The sequence below is a fragment of the Geotrypetes seraphini genome, chromosome 1 (genome assembly GCF_902459505.1).
Source record: "Geotrypetes seraphini chromosome 1, aGeoSer1.1, whole genome shotgun sequence".
NCBI lineage: Eukaryota > Metazoa > Chordata > Amphibia > Gymnophiona > Dermophiidae > Geotrypetes > Geotrypetes seraphini.
In genome coordinates, this window is record NC_047084.1 from 519,618,413 (window position 1) to 519,644,543 (window position 26,131).

A 26,131-nucleotide genomic window follows, 5' to 3' on the forward strand; every position below is an offset into this window, starting at 1 on the left:
CTCAAAGTCCACTGTAGAGCTGCTGATTCAACTAATCTGCATTGGGATATTTTAAGAAAAGAATAAAGAAGGAAAAAGCAGAACTCTAAAAAATAAACCTCCAAAAATCTACTCTCTTCTGGTATTGGTGGTGGTGGTGGTGGTGGGGGGGGGAGGGGGTAATTCAGGATAACTAGCCAACTCAATTAAGTGGAGAAAGACCTCATTAAAGCCAATATTGGTTAAGATTTTACTTCTGAAGCAGGTACTATCAAGCATACAAGCAGCACAGTGGTCCTATAACAGTCATAGATCTAAAAAAAAACCACTCCACTTTAAGAAAACCATTGGGCACATTAACTTATGTTATGTACAATCTTGTATCCTGCTGAATCCGCATTAATTAGAGTTTTAGGCAAGTTACAGGCAACATATTGTTATATACTTCCCCCCTCCCTATTCACGGTTTCAATTTTCGCGGTAGTGCTGCCCGATTCACGATTCGAATCGGTTCACCGATTCGAATCAGGTGAATCGATTCGAATTGGTTCGTTTTTATAAAAAAACGGACTTACCGATTCATCACGATTAAAGTTCATTATTTTTTCACTGCTGGCCGCTGGACTCGTTCCCATCTAATGTAACTTCCAGTTTTGCAAAACTGGAAGTTACATCAGAAGAAACGAAAGGACTTGGGAGCGTCAAGGGGGAGCGAGCAGACCTCGTGCAGTGGACCAGTCGGAAGCAAAGGGTATTTTTTGACTGTCTCCGCATTTCTCCTCTCTTCCCCGTGATTCCACATCCAGTCGAGTAAGTAACTGAACCGGCAGAGAGGGCTGTGAATCGGCAGGGGGTGCTCAGAATCAGCAGGGGGGCTGAGAATCGGCAGGGGGGTGCTCAGAATCGGCAGGGGGGGCTGAGAATCAGCAGGGAGGGCTGAGAATCAGCAGGGGGAGCTGAGAATCGGCAGGGGGTGCTCAGAATTGGCAAGGGGCTGAGAATCGGCAGGGGCAGCAAAGAATCGACAGGGGGTGCTCAGAATCGGCAGGGGGGCTGACAATCGGCAAGGGGTGCTCAGAATCAGCAGGGGGAGCTGAGAATCGGCAGGGAGTGCTCAGAATCGGCAGGGGGGCTGGTGAGTCTTGGGGGCTGGGGATGGAAGCTGAAATCGGCAGGGGGCTGGGGATGGAAGCTCAGAATCGGCAGGGGGAGCTGGGGATGGAAGCTGAAATTGGCAGGGGGGCTGGTGAGTCTTGGGGGATGGGGATGGAAGCTGGGAATCAGAAGGGGGGCTGGTGAGTCTGGGGGGCTGGGGATGGAAGCTGGGAATTTTTGATATGATATTGCCTTGGTTAAATAAAATGTTTAAACTTAAAAAGCTGTGTCATTAACAGTGAATCGAATCGAAAAATCGATTCAACAGGGTGAATCGAATCGAATCAAAATATTTTTCTTTGAATTGGGCAGCACTAGTTCGCGGTTTTGATTATCCGTGTTTTTTTCCCCAGGCCCCCCCCTTGAGAATTGCTTGTTGGCATAAAAAAAATGGCCCCGGGACTTGGAGGGAGGCGGAGGAGGCGGGGGGGAGGGGGGAAGGCAATCAGAGGCTGAGGAAAGCGATCAGAGGCAGCGGGGGAGGGGGGAAATCGGAGGCGGAGGGGGGCAATCGGAGGTGGTGTGGGGGCGATCGGAGCATGGACCTTACCTGTTGGTCTAGCGGTGATGTGGGGCATGAGCGATCTTCCTACACTCCTGGCCCATGCAGAGCCGTGCTGTGAGTTCCCGTGGTCTCATGAGACTACAACAGGGAGTTCCTGTTGTAGTCTCATGAGACCACGGGAACTCAGCAGCACGGCTCTGCATGGGGCAGGAGTGTAGGAAGATCACTCCTGCCCCGCGTCACTGTTAGACCAACAGGTAAGGTCCAGGGGTGGGTCAGAGCCATCCAAAAGTTATTCGTGATTTTTCCCTCTTCACGGGCTGGCTCCCTAACCCCCGTGAATAGGGGGGAGAAGTGTATAGAATTTTGTATAGAGCTAAATATGTTACAAAGAATTATACATGCTAAATAAAGTTATCAAATTATACATATAGTCTGAGGGAGTGCTGAAAATTTCTCAGACCAACCAGGAAGAGAATGGTGTGGATATGGTTCAATCAATGATTTGAAACAATGCCAAAATATAGAATTTTGTTTCTGTAAATTGGCACTTAACGAGATAAGATAACCCTCTTCTCAGCTACAGAGGCAAAATAATGCTCAGAATTTAGGGAGTTGGTTGGTTGGACTGAGAACTTTTCAGCACCCCCTCATATATCATAAATAGCAACTGACTATTAACATGGTCTTTGTTTTGGGTGACTTATATTATTAGTCTGAGTCTTTTTAGACCCCTGGTAGGGATTTGTTAAAAAGCCATGTTTTTAGATTTTTGCGAAACAGTGTTGTGAGTTTGTTGAATCAGTTTGCAAGCTCTACGTTGCATGACCATTGGGTAAGAGTTGTCTTTGCGGTGCTGGGGGGGATGTAGGATCGCGGGGGAGGGGGGTGACGCAAGCGGGGGGGAGGATGCCGGTTCGGAGTAGGCGGCAGGAGGTTTTAGCATGCGCGGTATACGCGTGTGTGCGCTATATTAAAATTTTATTACATAAATTTCTGTTCCCCGTGCGCTATACCCGTGTGCGCGTTTTACATGGGTGCACGGTATATGAGTATTGTTTGCTATAAAATGTACTTTTTCCTCCCAAAAAAAATGGGTGGAAATAAGGATGCGTCTTATGAAGCGAATATAACAACCCCCCCCCCCCCGGGCGGTACCTTTAAATTGTGGAGATTGGTGGACGGCTGCCTGCTGATTGTCGGGGCTCGTGGTGCACAAGTGTGCTAGTGCCTGGGCCCGTGACACTTCCAAATTGTGTCAGTCGCTAGTGCTTCGCTGGATGGCTGCCTGCTGTTTACCGGCATGTCAGGGCCAGTGGCGCACAAGCACACTGCTGCGTGGGCATGCACCACTTCTGAATGGCTGCCTCAGTTCTCACTAGCTCCTCACGAGAACTGAGGCAGCCATTCAAAAGTGGCGCACGCCCACGCAGCAGTGCGCTTGGGTGCTGCTGGTCCTGACATGCTGGCCCCAACATTTCTCCCCCAGGCCCAATATTTTTCTTTTTCTTTTCCCTCCCTCCATCCCATTTCCACCATCTCTCTCTCTCTCTCTCTCTCCCTCCCCCCATCCCTATGTTTCTGGACCCATCATTTCTTTCTCCATTCCCTCCCCCACATCTGGTCCTGTTTTTATTTCTCCTCCCACTCCCACACCTGGGTTAAATGAAGAGCTTCAGGGTCCGGCATCTCTTCCCTTTCTCTTCATTAAGGTCTGAAGTTTCCTCTCCCTCCCTCCCTCTCTCCTTCCTGGTCTACTTTAAAAATAGTTTCCTTTCATAGGGGGTTCCCTGCGTGGCAACTAGCCTGATATGCTGCCTGTGACCCCACCAAAGTTTTCTATCTGTCGTGTTCCACCCTTCTTATGTAACTTCATGTTTCTACTTGGAATGTAACTTGGCCATGGCATTGTTGCTGGGCAACAATGGTTCATCTCTGCTGCTGCCCACAGTGGTGCGAGGGTCGAACATAGCACCTATACCTTCTAGCAGTGATGACTTTCAGCTCAGGCGGAAGCTCATACTGTTCTTCAAATTTACTATTTTAGGTACCGAGTTAGGCAGCAGGCCCCTAACAGGATATTGAGAGTATTCCTTTTTGGTTTTATTATCTGTATTCTGACACCATCATTCAAACACCCCTGAGGAAGGTTTTTTAGCTAAAACACGGACCGTGTTGGGGTCCAGCACAAAAAAGGATTGAAAGATTCCTTGTTATGCCTACATTGTTTTATATAGATGTTATATATGTATTAGTTGTTTATATAGTTTCAATAAATTGATTGTCCCTGAAGTTGATTGACTGTGTCCCTTCCCCACTTCTTTTTTGGTTTACATTTTCACACTTGGGGTTGTGCGTTTCCTTTGTATTGTTAGATACATTCACAGTATCCCAAGTCACAATCAATCTAGGTAGCGGGAATCAAATTTATGTAGTGTCAGATTTAAGGTGAAACTGACCAGGCTTGTGCCTAGGGCCTACATATTTAAAGGGGGCATGTTAGACATGTCTGCTGCCCATATCAAGATCTCTAGACTTCATTTGCCTTCATTCCCTTGCTGTATTTCAATGCTGGCAGAATTCCACAGGTAAATCCAACCTTTACTTTCCAAGCACACAACCATAACCCTTATCCATACTTATCATAAGAATATAAAAATAGCCTTACTGGGTCAGACCAAAGGTCCATCAAGCACAGTACCTCTTTCTCACGGTGGCCAATCCAGGTCACTAGTACCTGGTCAAAACCCAAAGAATAGCGATATTAGATGCTACTTGTCCAGGGCAAGCAGTGGCTTGCCCTATGTCTTTTTGAATAACAGACTCCAGGAAATTGTCCAAACCCTTCTTAAAACCAGCTATGCTATCTGCTCTTACCACAACCTCTGGCAATGCATTCCAGAGCTTAACTATTTTCTGAGTGAAAAAAACATTTCCTCCTATTGGTTTTAAAAGTATTACTCTGTAACTTCATTGAGTGTCCCCTAGTCTTTGTAAAACTTTATGCAGTAAAAAAAAATCGATTCACTTGTACTCGTTCTACTTCACTCAGAATTTTGTAGACTTCAGTCATATCTCCCCTCAGCCATCTCTTTTCCAAGCTGAAGAGCCCTAACCTTTTTATTTTTTCCTCATACGAGAGGAGTTCTATCCCCTTTGTCATCTTGGTTGCTCTTCTTGGAACCTTTTCTATTACTGCTATATTTTTCTTGAAATGAGACCAGAACTGAACGCAATACTCCAGGTGAGTTTGCACCATGGAGTGATACAGAGGCATTATAACATTCTTTGCCTTGTTAATCATCCCTTTTAAAATACTTCCTAGCATCTTGTTTGCTTTTTTGGCCGCCGCTGCACATTGGGCGGAAGGTTTCATTGTATTGTCTCCAATGACACCCAGATCCTTTTCTTGGGATCTAACCCCCAAGGTGGACCCTAGAATGTAATGTAATGTAATGTAATTTATTTCTTATATACCGCTACATCCGTTAGGTTCTAAGCGGTTTACAGAAAATATACATTAAGATTAGAAATAAGAAAGGTACTTGAAAAATTCCCTTACTGTCCCGAAGGCTCACAATCTAACTAAAGTACCTGGAGGGTAATAGAGAAGTGAAAAGTAGAGTTAGAGGAAAAATAAAAATAAAATAAACATTTTAACAAGACAGCATTGATCTAAATACTTTGGAAGGTAGAAGAGAGAAGAGAAAGGAATAGAAGCAGAAGGGGGAGCCGTTGAACAGTAGAATTCTGGAGAAATTTAAATGATAGAAATAGAACAAAACAAAGACAAAAGGCAAAACAATAGATAAGATTAAAGATAAATCATAAGCTGGAAAGAAAAATAAAATAAAACTTTGTCTTCAATCCACGGTTTCAGCATCAGAATCCGGTAACTGTGATTTGGGTTGTTCTTCCCAATGTGCCTCACTTTGCATTTGTCCACATTAAATTTCATCTGCCACTTGGACACCCAGTCTTCCAATTTCCTAAGGTCTGCCTGTAACTTTGAACAGTTTAGTGGCATCTGCAAATTTAATCACCTCACTCATTGTTCCAATTTCCAGATTATTTATAAATAAGTTAAATACCACCGGTCCCAATACAGATCCCTGTGGCACTCTACTGTTTACTCTCCTCCATTGAGAAAAATGACCATTTAATCCTACCCTCTGTTTTCTATCCGATAACCAATTCCTAATCCACAACTGAACTTTGCCACCTATCACCTCTCGCTTAGACTGCTGCAGTTTGCTTCTCTCAGATCTTCCGCTTAACTGTCTCTCCTCCCTTCAATCCAATCAAAATTCTGCTGTATGACTAATATTCCACCAGAGCTGCTATGCTCACATTACCTCTCTCCTCAGGTCACTTCTTTGGCTCCCCATCTGTTTCTGTATACAGTTCAAGCTCCTCTTCGTGACTTACAACTGCATTCACTCTGCAGCCCCCCCCCCCCCCAATATCTCTCCTCACTCATCTCCCCTTATTCCCCCTCATCCAGGTGAACTCCATCGGGTAAGTCCTTCTTATCCGTACCCTTCTCCTCCACTTCCAAATCCAGACTCCGTCCCTTCTTTCTTGCTGCACTATATGCCTGGGACAGACTTCCTGAGTCAATACTTCAAGCTCTGACTCTAGCAGTATTCAAATCCAAGCTAAGAACCCATTTTTTCAAGGCTAATTTCAATAACTAACACTCAATGTAAGATAGCTATGTCCATCCTATCATTCTTTCTGCAAAAAAAACTCTCCAATCCTATATATCCTGTCTGTCCAGAGTACATTTTAAGCTCTTCTGAGCAGGGACAGTCTATTGCTTGTTAAATGTGCAACATTGCTTATGCCTTTGAGCTCTATAAAAATGATAACTAGTAATAGTAGTAGTGGCAGCATTCTCCAGCATCTGCAGTCTCCCAAAAAGTACTTTGGTACAACCCAAATAAACTACGAGTATATTGCAGTAATCAATCTGAGAAAATATGAATGACTGTGCTATAATTATAAAAACTGGTTGCTCAAAATGTTTATGGACAGTCCGTAGTTTCCTCAGCAGACAAAAAGAATTACACTCTGCATCTCGGGATCACACCCCCAGTTTAGACGCTGAAATCTGGGTACTAGATCTGAATTCAGGGGTCACTAGATAAACACACAATGCAGTTAGCTGTAGATCTTGAAGGCATATTAAGGCCTTATCAGTTTTTTTAGACTGTGTATGTGCAGTCACAACTCCCACATTAACTGTCGGGCGTATTCTCTGTCCATTTCTCACCCCAAACTGGCATTTTCAATGTTAGCTGTTAGCGCACGGTAATTCCTGTATTAAGATAACTGATGCAGAGCAGTGAATAGGGGCCTATATACTTTGCCTCTTACTTATAAAGTAGTGCTTTATATAGAGATAATTTCCACTGTCTGCATGGTCCATGCATTGCAAGTAATGTGCCATTCAGTTTTATAGCTCCTGATAAGCTTTTATCACATTTCTAGATACCATTGTTTCATGTTTCCCCTTGTGATATTGTGGTCTGCTTCTAGTGTAGCTTAGGGAGTACATAATTATGTCAGTTGAAAGGATTTAGTGTCTCTGGTATCATGCCTTTCAGAATTAGAAAACTATCCAAAGGCTTTAAAACCCAATGTTTATGCTCATTGCTGATTGGGAACGCTTTGAAGAGTGCCAGAAGTTCAGCTCCCAGCCCTACAACATGTAAAGCACCATTGAGCCTGAAGACACCTGAACAATTTCAAAGGTGAAATTTATAGCATTTGAAGTTGTTAAAATTTGACAGAGAAACTTATATCCACGTCTCCCTACTTCTACAAAAACAGCACTGGCTCTCAGTTAGCTTCACAATATGTTATAGTATACTGTCACTGATTCAAAGGGCCAGATTCTAGTAATGGTGCCTTCATCGGCTGGTGCCCTGGATTAACGGGTAGGCCCGGTAGGCAATTGCCTAGGGCCTGAATTTGTCAGGGGGGCCTGCTGAGGAAACAAACAGACGACTTCAGGGTTTGTTTGTTTTTCCAAACAGCAATGCAGGCCCCCCTCCCGGGAAAGATTGGCAACGTGGGCCCCCCCTCTTTGCTTCTTGCTCTTGCCTGAGCTTGTAATCTCGATTAAGCCCCTTCTCGTCTTCTAAAGTGGAAAATGTTGTGGAGACAACCGCAGCCTGAAAACGTTGTGTGTACGACCTATTAAAAAACAGATCTGCTTTTAGTGCTACCCCATAGGGTTTTTCTCTGCCGATTTCATTTTACATTGCTGCCGTTCTTCAAATAAAGGTAAGACTCCAATATGTTACATTTTTCACAAATCTCCGGTTTAAATTGGCTTTTGTAATTTTGTTTTAAATGAGTGTCTTAGTTTTACTTTACAACCGATCGGCTTTGTATTCAGTGGAGCTGTGCTTATTTTTAGCTTTTGCCCGATGGCTCTTTCAGTGCAACATGGTATGCTGTTTTTTTTTTTCTGCTCTTTTTTGGGGTTTACCAGCGGCTCTTCATATTAAAAGTAATATCTATGGGTTTTGAATACATATGGCATTTTCATTTATCTACGTTCCCCCCTTTCTTTTTTGTTATTTTTTTTATTTCAGTTTCATTTTGCACTGTTCCATAGCACTACCATTTTTTTTTATTTAAGTAAGGGTCTCTTTGATGTTATAATTTGGTTAGTTTAATCTCCCCTCTATTAATTTCTTTTTAGTTTTAGTGTTTTTACATACTGACATAATTTACCAGTTTCTTTCCTTCTTATATGCTTACAGAGTTTTTTCAGCAGTAAGTTCTGTACTCTGCTATTCTACAAAGTATTGTCTTTTTTTGCCTTTTTCTCACTAGTTTAATTAATATGGCACTATGGTGCTCATTGTTCACCATCTTCATGGTCTACTCATTCTCTATGCACTACTTCTATGTCATCTTATCCATGCTGTCATCTTCACATATACTCCCTTTTTCCTATCCTGCAGTCTGTTAATTCTTTGGCATTTGCTTTTTTTTATGATTATAATCATTATTTGGGAAACTGACTAATTGCTAAAACAGATGCTGCTTTCAAAATCACAAGCTTTCGGTAATATTTTTTAAAGAAAATGAGCCGTGGCCAATTTTCCTTTAACGGATTAAAAAGCGTCTGTTCTCTGATATTCTACCTGCATGGAAAGTCATTATTGCTCATTCTGAAACTATTTTTTATTGATTTATTGTAGATTTATTACAATAAAAAAGGGGATATATATATATATAATTACTTAATAAAAAGCATAAAATGCTAATTCTATCTGCTCTTGACTATTGTAACAACATCTGTTTAGCATCTTATAAGAAAACTTTAAATCGTGTTCGAGTAATACAGAACACGGCTGTGCGCCTGATCTTTGGATTTAAAAAAATATGATCATGGGAGCCTTTTTTTTATCGCCAACTACATTGGTTGCCATTCGAAGTGCAAATTCTCTTTAAATTTGGCTGTACTTGCTTTAAAGCTCTTTTTGGTCTGGCTCCAGGATACCTGTCCTCCCAATTCAAAATATATAAGTCAAATAAAAATACTCGTAACGTCGGTATGTTTATATTTCCATCTGCAAAAAGCTTGTCGTTGCAAAAGATTTTTAGATAAGGCCTTTGCTTTCCAGTTAGGAAAGATGAATTGCTGGTCAAGTTCTTTGATTCCTCAAACTCAATCGTATCCTGCCTTTAGAAAGTTGTTGAAAACCTATTTGTTTGATAAAGTTGTATCGTGATTTATTTTCTTAACCGGTTTACATGTATGCTTCACTGATTGTGCAGCTCTTCTTGATGGTTAACCGCCCGGAACTAATGGTTGGGAGGTATACAAGAATAAAATTTATTATTATTATTAAAAACAAATAAGAAAACAGGTAAATAAATGGGGGCGGGGCAGGGAGCCCCTGTGTACTTGTATGCCTAGGGCCCTCGAAGAATTAATCCTGCCCTTCCGGTGCCTATGTTTAATGAAAATCGCATCTACAGAGGCACCTTAGGTCATTTTCAGTGTAAACCACACCTACTTTAACCTTAGGCGCCATTGGGTGCCTCTGTAAATGTGATTACAGCATCCTTTTTTGTAGGTGCCTGCAGGCAGGGCAGGATTAACCAATAGGCCCAGTAGGCACGTGCTTAGGGCCCGAAATGGTCACGGGGGCTCGATGAAGGAGGGCATCAACCTTGTTTTTTCCAAATGGCGATGGGCCCCCCTCCCCCTCAATCAGCAATGCAGCTCCCCCCTCCCCCCCCATCGATGGAAAGTAAGACAAGCAAGCAACGCGGGTAAGAAAGGCAACGGGAACTGTAATTTTGCAAGCGGTGCTGCTCGCCTAAAGCTTCCCTCTGACGCAGCTTCCTGTTTCCGCCTGGGCGCATGGTGGGGTGGGGCGGGGCGGGGCAGGAGGCCCAGTGCACTTGTGTGCCTAGGGGCTCTCAATGAATTAATCCTGCCCTGCCTGCAGGCACCTACATTTTTTTTAGATGACTTTTTAATTGGTTTCAAATGATGCGGTCAATTACTGCACCAATTAATACCAATTAAACAATTAAGTTAGACGGCAGTAGAGTGCCTCCCGCTGCCTAACTTACAGCACCAGAACTACCTTCTGCTGCCATCAGAGCCTCCCATGGATTATACTGGGCATACTCTTTGTTCTACAAATTTCCAATATCTTCTTTCCCCTTCTGGAAAGTCAGGAAGTTAGAAAGTTCAGCTAAAGAACACCAATCTGTCTGCCTACCTATGTGGTTGGGCAGGGGTTTTATTCAATTGGTGGATTAAAGTAGAAGCACTAAGGAGTCAGGTAGCACTCCTTACTGCTGAATTCCTCAAACTGCTATGCTGACCTTTTTTAAAATTTATTTTTACATGAAATGATAAATTGTGTACATGGCAAAACATGCTAGAGTAACTTCCTTTTGTGTACACAGCTGTCTGTGAAAATGGCTGTCAAAATGGTGGACGCTGCATTGGACCCAACCGCTGTGCCTGTATGTATGGATTCACTGGCCCACAATGTGAGAGAGGTAAGAAAATATCTGTCTGAGAAATATCTCTGTTCAGTATTATATCTATTTTTGCTTTTTTTTGCCTGGCTATTTCAATAAATACCTTCCTTTCTAGTTTACAATGATGGATCATTCTGTGGATTAATGCTAGGTACACACTGGAGAACAGCTATTGGTGAAATCTAATCTGGCATTTCTGAGTTGCGCTGTCTCCAAGTGGATTCAAGGGGACTTACAATTTGAAGTTATAGGTAGTCAAAGTAGTACATTGCAATAAGTAGAAGAGGATACAATTCTATAGAAGAGTTCTATAGAAGACTTGTAATTTGAAGATTTTGATTGTTAATATAGAGAATAGTAATTGTCTTTAGTTTTCCCTGGGTTGTGCCTTGTAAAACATTTCAGCATTTTCTGGTGGTGCTACTGTTGCTTTCAAAAGAAGAAAATGAAAATATGGCATTGACTTTTTGTGATGTACGCTTAATTTCATTTTATTCACCTAAGATTTGGAAAGCCATTTTAGAAGTCTTGCATAACTTGTAAGCACATTAACTAGCAGGGTTTACAAATATGAATGGCCAATACATGTAAATCACTGTTTTGGAACGCTGCTGTGTACAAGTCTTTATCCACGGCTTGATCAGTTTCTAGGGTGGTATACTGTAGGCATCTTTTGGGCATCAACACCTGCTCCATCATTCAAGCATCAGTCAAGCATAAATGTAAGTTAACTGCTCGTTTGGACCAGTGTTGGATTTGAAAAGCCAGTCTTGTGGCATGAAAGAACTAAAGCCCAATTTTATTTGTCCTTGTTACAACCAGTAGTATGAATAATTAGCATTGTCTGTTGGTCATGGTTTATGTGTAATCTCTTAATGAACTGATTCTATTTAATTGATGATCTAACTAGAGAATTTTACTAGTATTTAAAGTACTGATCTTGCGGTGCGCCAGTTGTGCATCTTCAGTGGAGGAGTTCATTGAAGGAGTTTACTCCTTAGCTAGTCTTTGGTGCTTATATGCTTCTGAAGTTTTTATGCCATGTAAATTCAAAAGAGGCAGACCATAAGCTTTTTTATTGCTGGTCATTTAGGCCTGGATTCTGTAAACCGCATCCCTATTGTAGGCATCCTATAGCTGTCTAATCAGCCAATTGGGATGCATGTTTTAAAAAAAATAATGCTCCCCAGGCAAGCCGCCAATGTTGAACTTGCCTCTTCTTTGATATTTCTGGGCCAAAGACTAAAGTCCACCTGATATTGTACTAGGTTCCAACTGCTGAAGTTTATATCTAAGCTCACTCCAGCCTATCCAACCATCCTATTGTTTTCAGAATAAGAACATAAGAAACGCCTTCACCGGATCAGACCCTTGGTCCATCTAGTCCGGCGACCCGCACACGCGGAGGCCAAGCTAGGTGCTCCCTGTTGGAGACCCTGATTTCCCGTATCCCTTGATGTGATTTGCAAGAAAGTGTACATCCAACTTGCGCTTGAATCCCAGAACAGTACCGTATTTTCTCGCATATAACGCGCGCGTTTTACGTGGTTTTTACAAACCGCGCATACCCTTGCGCGTTATACACGTGAGCACGTTGTACAAAATTTTTTTTACATAGTTCCCCCCCCCCCGACGCCCGATTCATCACCCAGAATCTACTGTAAAGTCTGGCCAGTAATGTCCTCATGTTCCAAGTTAGTGGAGTTCCCATTGATGCACTCCCCAGCTCATCCTACACTGAATCACCATATATGGAACTAGTCTGTCCAATACCTGCCTTTAGTTCTTTAATTTATACCATTTGTTTTCTAATTAGAAATCCCCTGTGTTTATCCCATGCTTTTTTTGAATTCCATCACCATTTTCATCTTCACCACCTCCCTCGGGAGGGCATTCCAGGCACCCACCACCCTAACATTACTCCTAAGTCTTCCTTTCAAGTATTTAAACCTGTGTATCATATCTCCCCTGTTCCTTCTCTCCTCTAGAGTAAACATGTTTAGGTCATCCAGTCTCTTCTCGTACTTCTTTTGGTTCAAACCCCTTACCATTTTTGTCATCTTCCTCTGGACCCCACTTCAAGACTTTTTATATCCTTCACCAGATACGGCCTCCAAAACTGAACGGTCTCACCAATGACCTATATAGGGGCATCAACACCTCCCTTCTTTTGCTGATTATTCCTCTTTCTGTACAGGCTAGCATGCTTCTGGATACAGCCACCATCTTATCACACTGTTTAGATGCCTTTAGATCCTCAAACACAATCACAACAAGGCCCCTCTCTCTGTCTGTGCTTAACAGCCTCTCACCTCTAAGCACATACGGTTCCCTCGGATTTCTACCCCCAAAATGCATCACTCTACACTTCTTCACATTGAATTTTAGTTGCTAGATATTAGACCATTCTTCTAACTTTTGCAGATCCTTCTTCATGTTTGCCACTCCCTCCAGGGTGTCCACTCTGTTACAAATCTTGGTATCATCCGCAAAAAGGCTAACCTTACTTTCTAACCCTTCAGCAATGTCACTCACAAACATATTGAACAGAATTGGTCCCAGCACCGATCCTTGAGGCTCTCCACTACTTACCTTTCCCTCCTCTGAGCAAATTTTCCAAGTGGCAGATATTTTCCAGATCCATGTTGAAACATGGAGCGCAGCATTTTTTTTCAGTGTTCAGGGACTTGGGAAATTGGAGGCTGGAGGACAGAAATATAATCAATTCAGTTCAAACACATTGACAGGGTCTGTAACTTTCCTCAGATTAGAAAGGCCAGTAGTAGGATCATCCAGACCCCTATGTGAAGAACACTGACAGAGTCTGTGATGAGCCCAGATTAAATCTAAACTTCCGTAAGCAATATTGCCAAAAGGCTGTCTGATTAAGTTTGTCTCTTCTGAATGATACCAAAATCTGCAATAGGGACCCCTGATGGTGTGGATAGCATGAGGATAGCGAAGCTGAAGAATGGTCCAGAATTTGATAGCTAATATTTAATGCTAAAAAATGCAGGGACATGCATTTGGGCTGTAAAAATTTGAGGGAGTGGTACAGTTTATGGGGGTGAAGTACTCGTGCAGAAAAGAGAAGGACTTGGGTGTGATCATATGTGATGATCTTAAGGTGGCTAAACAGATAGAAAAGGTGACTGCAAAAGCTAGAAGGATACTGTATAGCAGGGGTGTCAAACTCAATCACATAAGGGGCTGAAATCTAAAATAGAGAATGACACGGTGACAAAATTCATCACCGTTCCCATCCCCGCGGGAAACCATCTTCATGTCATTCTTTAAGGAGAGAGGAAAGAATCAGAGTATAATTGTGCACAACCACTGACCCGCAAGCTTTGCTTTGAAGAATGCTGGTGTAGAAGGATCGAGGTTGAAATAGACACTAGAAAATGACATGGGATTATTTCCCGCGGTTATCCGCGGGAACGGGAACAGTGACGAATTTTGTCACCGCGTCATTCTCTAATCTAAAACACAGGCTAAGTTGTGGGCCAAATTTTTTATTAAGATACTTAGTCTTAGTAGAAGTATAGATCCTTCCTCACCCCGAGACACCATTCCAGCAATTCACCTGGTTATTTTCACTTCATAGATGTTACCATACTTAATCCCAACTGTATTCAAATAGTTATTCTAGGCATAGGCAGCGGAATGCTTTTTTGTTTGGGGGGGCTGAAAGCTCTGCCCCAGACCCCGCCCCCATAATAGTACCAATTGTAATACCATTTTTTCCATTCATTTTTCATATATACACACATAATATAATCTTATTAACACATAATGGTTAACCACAAAATTAAACTACACAAAGCACACTGTATGCTTCTCAACATTCATTCCTACCAGAACACCTGGCCTTGGTCACACATGCAGACCACAGATAGCCACTATGCAAATACGAGGGCCACAAACTAAAAGTGCTAATACAGTCAAACCTCGGTTTGCGAGTAACACGGTTTGCAAGTGTTTTGCAAGATGGAGCAAAACACTTGAGCAAACTTTAACTCGCAAACCGAGCGTTCTCGCCACCCCACCCTGGGAACTGGCTTCTCTCCCCCCGCAGCCCACCCCCCCAAACTCTTACTTCCAGCATGCACCAATCCACGTGGGAAGTTCCTGTGGTGATGAGATGCCACTTCCTCCCGCCGGTGTTGATCGCCATAACAACAGAACGTGGCATGAAGGAAATTATTCCTGTTGCTGTGGGCACCGCTTTCCGGTTCGTCACATCCCTTCGCACTGAACACAAGATGCTGGCGAGGTGGAAACAACAGGGACCCCAGTGTCGGGAGGTACTGGGGACCAAACCATGTTTAGTGGCCATAGGAAGGACTCGCTGTTTCACTACAAAGGGGGGGGGGGGGCGCGAGCCAGGACCCTGGACACATCACCCTGCCCTGTCCCATCACCGATGCCCTACTACTTGCTTGTCTGTACAGGCTCCCTCTCAGCCCCCACCCTCTCTGAGAGTGTTAAAAGGCAGGCTCGAAGGGAACCATGGAGGTGAGAAAGAAAAAGGAAGGGAAGACAGAGATTAAGTGTGTGGGGGGGAGAGATGTATTAAGTCACGTTGAGTGCAACATAGGCCTGTTTTGGGATGTTGAATGAATCATCCGAGTTTCCATTACTTCCTAAGGGGAAACTCGCTTTGATATACGAGTGCTTTGGATTATGAGCATGCTTCTGGAACGAATTATGCTCGTAAACCAAGGTACCACTGTATATACAAATGAAACCATAAGATGCAAGACTCTGCATACAGTACAACCCCAGAGAAATAGAAACAAAAGCATTTCTTCCTGAACAGTGCAAAATATAGACAGCAGATGTAAATTCTCAAAACTGACACAATTCAGTCACTAAATTGAAAATAAAATCAGTTTCCCTAACTTTGTTGTCTGGTGATTTTGTTTTTCAAACCATCTTTTCCCAGTCTTTGGCTGCACTTCCTTCTGTCTGTGTTCTTAACTGTGTATCCAGGGCCACCTTATCCATTTGCTGTTTTTCTCTCCTTCACTTTCTGCCATACATCCATCCTTAAGAAAATATGTAATGTTTCTCCTCCTATTCAAAACCAGCATTTTGAAAACAGTCAAAGACTGAAATATTTCCGTACGCTCAGAGGTGTGTAACTCTATTGGAGGGCATGTCCACCTTCCGCTTGGAGTATTATTGTCCAGTCATTGCATATAGTTTACATATTCAATCAAAAGCTATATTCCTTTCTATAGACTGGTTAGATTGTCAAACAAATTTATTCTAAACACTGATTTCACACTGACCATCAGATAAGATAAAATTCACTTATCTCAGATGGTGTAGGGTTCCAACGTGGCCCCGTTTCGTAGTCTGCTTCAGGAGACCGGATAAATGGGAATTCTAAAGCGCTCCACTGGTAGGACAAGCTGCCAGCGTAAAACTGCGGTCAAACGTATTTTTTAAGGTTATCAGCACTTCTGAAAACAAGCAAAAAAATTATCAAACATATAAACTTTCTTCAAGGTTTCATATAAAGATTTTCACATTGCAGGTCGAATGAGAGAAGAAGTTCGAATCATACCTACCAGGCTCAAAAACTTACTGGTTTCACTGTGGGGCTCCTAATGTTAACTGACAAGGAATGTCGCCGGGAGCTCAGCTGTTATATGCTGCACATAAATGACATAAAATGTAAAAATGTCATAGATTTAAATGTCCCAAAACAGACTTTCTGTTTAGCTGAGGTAGAAGCTGGCTTAGAAAATAATTGTATAAACCCTATGTCCACTTTTAACCATCCACCCATTGACTAACGCTATGTACAACGATGTAAAAATTGGACCAAATGTAAAAACCTGTAAGTATGGACAGAACGAATGTGACAGACCCATCTTATAGAAAGGCTAACCATTTGATCTCATTATTTAACCCCTTAGGGTGCAAGGTGCTTAGAGCATGAATCTACCTCTGCCCTTTCTGCCACAGCAATTGAGCTATATAACTCCTTCCAATAGAGTTACACACTTCTAAGCATATGGAAGTATTTCAATCTTTGACTGTTTTCAAAATTCTGGTTTTGAATAATAGGAGAAACATTATATATTTTCTTATATATTGATATACTTCGGTATACAGTTTCTTATCTCCAGCGTTTTACACATTACCCTAATTAATTTATTGTTGATAACATACATCCATCTTTAGCATTAACTTTTAACATTAAACTTTCTTCCATTTTTCTGTTTCTCAAAATCTATCTACTTTTCCATGTCTTCCGTTCCCAACTATCCATGTGTACCATCTCCTCCCTCTTTCTTCTCCCCTATTCCCATCTATCCATAAGAAGCATTTCTTCTTATCTCTTCTCTGCAGAACCCATTGCTGTGCACCATGTCCTCCCTCTGTCTCCCCTTTCCCTCCATCTCTGTGCACCATCTCATCCTTCTCCCATGGTCAGACAACTCTGTCTTCTCCCTTCCCCCTTCATATGGTCTGGCATCTTTCTCCTCTCCTTCCCATAGCCTGGAATCTCTCTCCTCTCCCTTGGTCCTGCATCTCTCTCTCCTTCCCTTCCTCTTCCCGAGGTCTAACATCTCTCTCCTCTCCTTTCTGTGGTCTGGCATCACTCTCTCCCCTCCTTCCCTTCAATACCATGGTCTGGCATCTCTCTCTCTCTCTCTCCTTCCCATTCCAATGGTCTGGCATCTCTCTCTTCCCTCCTTCCATTACCCTTCTCTGGAATCTGACATCTCTCCCTTCTTTGAGTCATTTCTTCCTCCCTCCTCTCCACCACTATCATGTCCCTCTTCCCCATGCATTCTCTTTCTCTCCCACTCCACACACCTATGTTCAAGAATTTTCTTTTTCTCTTCCCTCACCCACCAGCAGTATCTCTCTTTCCCTCTCTTCCTAACCCCCAGCCCGTGCAGTCTCTGTCCTTCCCAACCCCTACCTAGCCCTTGCAGCATCTCTCCTTCTTGCTTTTCCAATCTCCCTCCCCCCCCCCCCGCAGCCCGTGCAGCATGAACTTCCCTCATTCCCAACCCCTCTCAGCTGGATCCTATGGTATGACAGTCCCCAGTTCCCGACTCCCCCACCTACCACCACCCTGCCACAGAAATTTAAAATCTTCGGGCAGCCGATGCGAAGCCAGCCTCCCGCCGCCGGCCTGCCCCTGGAAGTGTTCTTTCTGCAGCACTTCCACTTCCCACATATGTAGGATGCTGCAGAAAGAACACTTCTGGGGCATGCCGAAGGTGGGAGGCTGGCTTTGCATCAGCTGCCTGAAGATTTTAAATTTCAGCAGCGGGGAAGTGGTAGGTGGGGGAGTTGGGACTCAAGGAGGTTCCTGGAGAGTGTAGTGTCAGGCCTTGTGTTTGACACATGTGCTGTAAAGGGAAAGTAATGGCTAGCAGGAAAAAGAAGATGATAATGCCTCTGTATAAGATTCTGGTGAGACATTATTACAGTACCATGTGCAATTCTTGGCACCACGTCTTCAAAAAGATATAAATATGATGGACTTGGTCTAGAGCAGTGGTCTCAAACTCAAACCCTTTGCAGGGCCACATTTTGGATTTGTCGGTACTTGGAGGGCCGCAGAAAAAAATAGTTAATGTCTTATTAAAGAAATGACAATTTTGCATGAGGTAAATCTCTTTATAGTTTATAAATCTTTCCTTTTGGCTAAGTCTTAATAATAATATTGTCATTTATAGCTAAAGAGATATGATCAAGAAACTGTTTTATTTTACTTTTGTGATTATGATAAACATACTGAGGGCCTCAAAATAGTACCTGGTGGGCCGCGTGTGGCCCCCGGGCCGCGAGTTTGAGACCACTGGTCTAGAGGGTGGTTGCTAAAATGGTTAGTAGTCTCTGTCATAGAGATAGTCTAATATCTCTAAGGCATAAATGCACAGGAGGCAAGTCTCAGTTGAAAGGAAACTCTAGAATGAGGAGGCATAGGTTGAAGATGAAAGGGGAGAGACTCAGGAGTAGTGCTGCCCGATTCAGGAAAAAAAATTTCGATTCATTCAGCCTATTGAATTGGTTTTTCGATTCGATTCGATTTTCCTGCCCAATTGGGTGTTTTTTTTCAAACATCCTGGTGGATTTATTTTATAGCCTCTTCACCCCCTTTGCCTTCTCCTAACCACACTGGCGCTGTGGTGTAAACATAATAAACAAACAAAAAAGACTTTTCCTCTCTCTCTTAAATCCTAGCTCACGTTTGCGGTCTAACACCACCTCTGGCAGGATACACGTTTCAAATCTGGCATATTGTAATCAGAAAATGGAAAATAAAATTAGTTTTTCTACCTTTTGTTGTCTGGTCATTATTCAAATCTTGTTGGTCCCAGGCTCTGGTTGTCTTCTGATAACTTGCTTGCCAGGGTCTCCTCCTTTCTTCTTTCTCACCATCCATCTGCCATCTCTGTCCTCCCCTTCCGTTTCCCTTCCCTCCCCAGGAGGTCTGGCATCTTGCCTTTTTTTCGTCTCCCTCCACAGATCCACCTTTTATCCCAGGACAAGCTTGCAGCATATTCTTGACTGATGGGTGACGGCACCGACGGAGCCCCGGTACGGACAATTTTAGAGTGATTGCACTCTAAGAACTTTAGAAAGTTCTAGCTAGGCCGCACCGCGCGTGCGCGAGTGCCTTCCCGCCCGAAAGAGGCGCGCGGTCCCCAGTTTTCTTAATTCCGCGGAGCTAAGAAGACGCGTGTTTCCAACGGCTGTTGGAAGTTTTTTCCTAAACTGTTCACTTGCCTTCCCGCTCGCGCGTATTTTTCTCTTCATTTTATTTCTTTCTTGTTCTTTTACCGTTTGTAAAAAAAAAAAAAAAAAAATTGTTTTATTTTTTTCACTTTTTATTGACTACCCCGGCGGGGCCTGTTGGCACCATCGAAGCCTCCGGCTTCGATTTTGCTACAGCGGTTTTTCCCTTCATGCCCCCGTCACCGGGTTTCAAAAAGTGTCAGCGGTGTGCGCGCCCTATATCTCTCTCCGACCCGCACAAGTGGTGCCTTCAGTGTCTGGGTCCGGACCATAGGGCTGACACCTGCACCCGCTGTAGTTCTTTACAAAAAAGAACTTTAAAAAACCGACAGATTCAGCAACGAATTCTGTTCGGCACCGACATGGAAGTTGCACCAGTATCGACATCGGCAACTTCCTCCAAATCGACACCGACTGTCTCGGCACCGACAGATACATCGCCGACGTCGATCCCTGTAGGTAAGCCGGCTAAGAAGCCTTCCCCTACTGTCCTAGGGCCACCAGTCGAGCATGCAGTGAGCCAAGTCCTGCAGACTGAGCGCCGGCCCCGTAAACGCTCCGCTCCCATTGAAGTCACTGCCTCGTCATCGGCATCGACTTCACCCGAGCGTCGAGCGGCACCGAAGGTACCGAGCAAGAAAAGACCGGTACCGGTGCAATCGGGACCTACGTTGGATGAGCGCATTGCCTCTATCCTCCAGGTCCAGCTTAAACAGCAACTACAACAATTGCTTCCGGCTCTGTTGACACCGAATCCTCCAGTGTCGGTACCCAGTGAGCCTTCGGTGCCGACTGTCGATCAACCCCTTTTATTGACATCGACTTTGTCGGCACCACACAAATCCATGTCCATGCCTATTCTATCAGCGGAACCGAAACGACGTTCTGCTCCGGACACTTCTGAACCGGTACCGTTCTCTGAGCCCCGTACCGTTCTACACTCCCCTGGTACCGTCTCCAACCGTTCGGGGAAATCGGTACGCAAGACTAAACATGTTGGCACCTCGACTCCACTTTCTCAGGGCCGTCTCCAATCGGTACGGGACCCTGACTTGTGGGATGACTCGGATGATCACCTCGGTACCGAGGAAGATTATTCATCTGAAGAGGAGGATCTATCGGTGCAAGACCCTGCTACTAAGCCAGAGCACTCCTCATTTACCAAATTTTTAAGGGAAATGTCAGACACCCTTTCAATTCCTTTGGAGTCTGATTCTAAAAAGTCCAAGTTATTCTTAGATGCCTTGGACTTTGATCATCCTCCTAAGGAGTTCTTAAAGTTGCCCCTCCATGATATCTTGAGGGAAACTTTCTATAAGAACTTGGAAACTCCCTTAACCATCCCGGGAGCCCCAAGAAAATTGGAATCTCTTTATAAAGTCATTCCAATTCCAGGATTCGACAAGCAACAACTTCCCCATGAATCCTTGTTGGTGGAATCAACCCTGAAGAAGTCTGTAGGTGCCAGTGTTTACGCCTCTGTTCCTCCTGGCAGAGAAGGAAAGGCCTTGGATAAATTTGGAAAGCGCCTTTACCAAAACGCCATGCTGGCCAACCGTTCAGGTAATTACGCATTCCACTTCTCGTTTTACCTGAAGCATCTCATTCAACAGGTGACCTCTTTTCAAAAGTACATTCCGGACCGTAAACTTCCTGCTTTTCAGCAATGTACTTCTAGTCTTTTGCAACTAAGGAAGTTTATGGTCCGTTCCATTTATGATACTTTTGAACTGACGTCACGGGCCACTGCTATTTCTGTAGCAATGAGAAGGTTGGCATGGCTACGGGTCTCAGAACTGGATGTAAACCATCAGGACCGACTGGCCAATGCGCCTTGCCTTGGGGATGAGCTGTTTGGGGAGTCCATGGATACCGCCACACAAAAGCTCTCCGCGCATGAGACTAGGTGGGACACCTTGTTGAAAAACAAGAAGAAACCTCCTCCTCCTCGTCCATTCAGGCAACAACCTTCTTATCAAAGAAGGTTTTCTGCTCGCCCAGCTCAGACTCATCCTCCTCAACCTCGCAGGCAGCGTCAACAGCAGCAACAGGCTCGTCAACAACAACAGCCTGCTGTAAAACCGGCTGTTCAACCTAAGTCTACACAGCCCTTTTGACTCTCTTCTCGAGAACATTGCCAGTCTTCCTCCCTCATGCCTTCAAACTCAGCCCATAGGAGGTCGACTCCAGGTTTTTCTGTCTCGATGGGAAGCAATTACCTCCGACCAGTGGGTACTTGCTATCATCGCTCACGGATATGCCCTGAACTTTCAGACTCCTCCACCGTTAAGTCTACCAAAAGAGTCTGCTTCCAACAAGGCTCAGTCCCTCCTTCTCGGTCAGGAGGTTCAATCCCTCCTCCTTCTCAATGCCATCGAACCAGTTCCTCTAGACCAGCAAGGCCTGGGATTTTATTCCCGGTACTTTCTTGTACCCAAAAAAACCGGAGATCTCAGACCAATATTAGATCTCAGAGATCTCAACAAATGTCTGGTCAAGGAGAAGTTCAAGATGTTATCTCTTGCCACCCTATACCCTCTTCTCTCTCAGGAAGACTGGCTATGTTCCCTCGATCTCAAGGAGGCGTATACTCACATTCCAATTCATCTGATGTCCAGACAATACCTTCGCTTTCTTGTCAACCAACATCATTACCAATACAAGGTGCTACCCTTCGGCTTAGCCTCCTCTCCCAGGGTATTCACCAAATGTCTGATTGTGGTCGCAGCTTATCTCCGCTCCCACAATTTTCAAGTCTTCCCTTATCTGGACGACTGGCTCATCAAGGCTCCTTCTCCTCAGTCCGTTCACATAGTCACCAATCAGACCATTTCCTTCCTTCGACTGTTGGGGTTCGAGATCAATCTACCCAAGTCACACCTCATTCCAACTCAGCGACTTCAATTCATTGGAGCCATTCTGGATACTGTTCAGATGAGGGCGTTTCTTCCTCCAAACCGCCTTCACACCATCCTTCATCTCTGTCAACAGGTATTCCAGAAAACTTCCATCTCAGCAAATCAAATGATGGTACTTTTGGGGCACATGGCATCCACAGTGCATGTCACCCCCTTCGCACGTCTCCACCTGCGTACTCCTCAATGGACCCTAGCGACTCAGTGGTCACAAGCGACGGATCCTTGTTCACAACACATATCTGTGACCTCGTCTCTTCGACAGTCGCTTCTTTGGTGGTTGAACTCATCAAATCTATCCAGAGGTCTACTGTTCCATCTACCTCCTCATCAACTAGTCATCACCACGGATTCCTCCCCCTATGCATGGGGAGCTCACTTGAACGAGTTCCAAACTCAGGGGTTTTGGACCACCCAGGAAAAGAAGCACCACATCAATTTCCTGGAACTCAGAGCGATATTTTACGCCCTCAAAGCTTTTCAACATCTCCTCTTTCCTCAGGTTCTTCTCATTTGCACAGACAACCAAGTTGCAATGTATTACCTCAACAAACAAGGAGGGACGGGATCCCGTCCTTTATGTCAGGAAGCTCAAAGGATTTGGACATGGGCGACTGCTCGTCACCTATTCCTGAAAGCAGTCTACATCCAAGGGGAGCAGAATTGCTTAGCAGACAATCTCAGCAGAATTCTTCAACCTCACGAATGGACTCTCGACCCCTCGACTCTCCAGTTCATTTTCTCTCAATGGGGCACTCCTCAGGTGGATCTTTTTGCAGCTCCCCACAACCATCAACTGCCCCTGTTTTGCTCCAGACTTTACTCTCCTCACCGTCTGGAACCCGATGCATTTCTTCTGGATTGGACCAATCTCTTCCTTTATGCATTCCCTCCTCTTCCGCTCATGCTGCGCACCTTATTCAAGCTCAAGAGGGAACAAGCCACCATGATCCTCATCGCTCCACGGTGGCCCAGACAGCATTGGTTTTCCCTTCTACTTCAACTCAGTTCCAGGGAACCCATACCTCTTCCTCTGTTTCCTTCACTACTTACACAGAATCAGCAAACGCTTCTTCATCCCAACTTACAGTCTCTGCACCTGACAGCTTGGTATCTCTCGGGCTGACTGCACCTCATGCTCTCCTTTCTCAGCCTGTCCGTTCTATTATTGATGCCTCCAGGAAACCGTCTACTCTTCAATGTTACCAGCAGAAGTGGTCTCGGTTTTCTTCCTGGTGCCTGTTACATCACCATAATCCCATATCTACAGCAGTGGGATTGGTCTTGGACTATCTTTTGTCCTTATCTGACTCTGGTCTTAAATCCTCTTCGATAAGGGTCCACCTTAGTGCCATTGCAGCTTTTCATGAGCCGATCCATGGAAAACCCCTCTCAGCTCATCCCTTAGTCTCAAGGTTCATGAAAGGCCTTTTCAATGTAAAACCACCTCTTAAGGCCCCTCCTGTTTTATGGGATCTTAATGTGGTTCTTTCTGCGTTAATGAAGCCTCCTTTCGAGCCTCTGGCCACAACGCATTTTAAATTTCTAACTTGGAAAGTGGTCTTTCTGATAGCTCTCACTTCTGCCAGGAGGGTCAGTGAGCTCCATGCACTGGTGGCTGATCCACCTTTCACTGTTTTTCACCATGATAAGGTTGTCCTTCGTACACATCCAAAATTCCTTCCTAAGGTTGTGTCTGAGTTTCACCTTAATCAATCCATCGTTTTACCTGTTTTTTTCCCAAAGCCTCATTCTAATCCAGGTGAACAGGCTTTGCATACCTTGGATTGTAAACGTGCTCTGGCTTACTATCTTGATCGCACCAAACCTCACAGATCATCTCCTCAACTGTTTTTGTCCTTTGATCCTAACAAGTTGGGTCATCCTGTATCTAAACGCACTCTGTCCAATTGGCTTGCTGCTTGCGTTTCTTTTTGTTATGCTCAGTCGGGCCTGACACTGGAGGGTTCTGTCACGGGCCACAAAATTAGAGCTATGGCAGCATCTGTAGCTTTCCTCCGTTCCACTCCTATTGAGGAAATCTGCAAGGCTGCTACTTGGTCCTCAGTTCATACTTTCACATCTCACTATTGTCTGGATGCATTCTCCAGGCGGGATGGACACTTCGGCCAATCTGTTTTACAAAATTTATTCTCCTAATGGCCAACCTTCCCTCCATCCCTCTTTTTGTTAGCTTGGAGGTCACCCATCAGTCAAGAATATGCTGCCTGCTTGTCCTGGGATAAAGCACAGTTACTTACCGTAACAGGTGTTATCCAGGGACAGCAGGCAGATATTCTTGCGTCCCTCCCACCTCCCCGGGTTGGCTTCTTAGCTGGCTTATCCTAACTGGGGACCGCGCGCCTCTGTCGGGCGGGAAGGCACTCGCGCACGCGCGGTGCGGCCTAGCTAGAACTTTCTAAAGTTCTTAGAGTGCAATCACTCTAAAATTGTCCGTACCGGGGCTCCGTCGGTGCCGTCACCCATCAGTCAAGAATATCTGCCTGCTGTCCCTGGATAACACCTGTTACGGTAAGTAACTGTGCTTTCTTAACTACCCTTTCATCCAGCATCTCTCCCTCCTTCCCCACCACCCCAGAGTTCACCATCTCTCCCTTTCTTTTACCAACTACCCTCATATCCAGCATCTCTATCCTCCCTTCCTCACCATCCCTTGTGTCCAACTTCTCTCCCTTTCTGTTCCTTCCCTCCCTAAATCCCATTGTCCGTCATCTCTCTCCCTCTCCTCTATTTTTAGACCCATTATTTCTTTTCCCCCAAAGTCCGGCAAATGCATGTCTCTTTGAACTCCCCCTTCCCTCCCTCCCTCCGTGTACTTCTACACCAGGGCCCCCCCTGAACATCTGTCCCCCCTGAAGGCCTGTTCCACCCTTGAAGGCCTGCACCCCCAAAAGGCCTGTCCCCCCTGAAGGACTGCCCCCCCGGAAGAACTGTGCACCCCCCCGGGAAGACCTCCGTGTTCCCCCTAGCCTCCCCGCACCGTTTACCTCATAGCTGCAATCTGCAGCGAAGATTGCGGTTACAGTGTCTTTGTAAACTTGCTTTGAGCTGTTTCCTCTGCTGCGGTCCCGCCCCTCCTCTGACATCAGAGGCAGGATCGCGGGGGAGGAAACAGCTCAAAAGCAAGTTTACAAAGATGCTGTAACTGCGATCTTCGCTGCAGACTGCAGCTATGAGGTAAACGGTGCGGGGAGGCCAGGGGGAACATGGAAGCCTTTCCGGGAAGGGGGGGGGGTGCGCTGTACTATGGGGAGGCTAAGGGGGAAACCGGACACCGGGGGGGGGGGAAGCTGGAGACCAGTACAGCAGCACTTCCCGACTGACTCTCCCTCCTCTCCTCTAAAGAAGGTGTGGCAGCGGCCGGCCTGCAAGAGCAGCGCTGCCGCTCCTGCTTTAGGGGCAAGGGGGGAGGGTCAGACAAATCGGGAAGCCGATTTTTGGGGGTTTTAAATCGATTTGAATCGATTCACCCGAAGTGAATCGGTGAACCGATTTGAATCGTGAATCGGGCAGCAATACTCAGGAGTAACTTGAGGAAATACTTTTTCACAGAAAAGGTGGTGAATTCATGGAACAGCCTCCAGGTGGAGGTACTGGAGACAAAGACTATGTCTGAATTACAGCAACCTTGTGACAAGTACATTGGATCTTTAAGGAAGATGAAGGGATAGTAAATGACATAGATTTATGTTTTTTGTCTGCTTTCATGTCTCTATGATTTTATGTGTGAAACAGAAGAATTCAGGCCCCAGTG

General features: G+C 44.7%; 1 protein-coding gene across 3 annotated transcripts in view; it reads left to right on the forward strand.

Moving 5' to 3' along the window:
• Positions 1-26,131, forward strand: part of FBN2 (fibrillin 2) — a 617,508-nt gene that overhangs the window by 25,265 nt on the left and 566,112 nt on the right. For all 3 annotated transcript variants that reach the window (XR_004537713.1, XM_033928968.1, XM_033928969.1), the window contains exon 5: positions 10,589-10,684. Coding sequence is in view for 2 of the 3 variants with exons in the window: in XM_033928968.1 (XP_033784859.1) it covers positions 10,589-10,684 (96 nt within the window). In the remaining variant the exon portion in view is untranslated. The remainder of the gene's footprint in view (positions 1-10,588; positions 10,685-26,131) is intronic.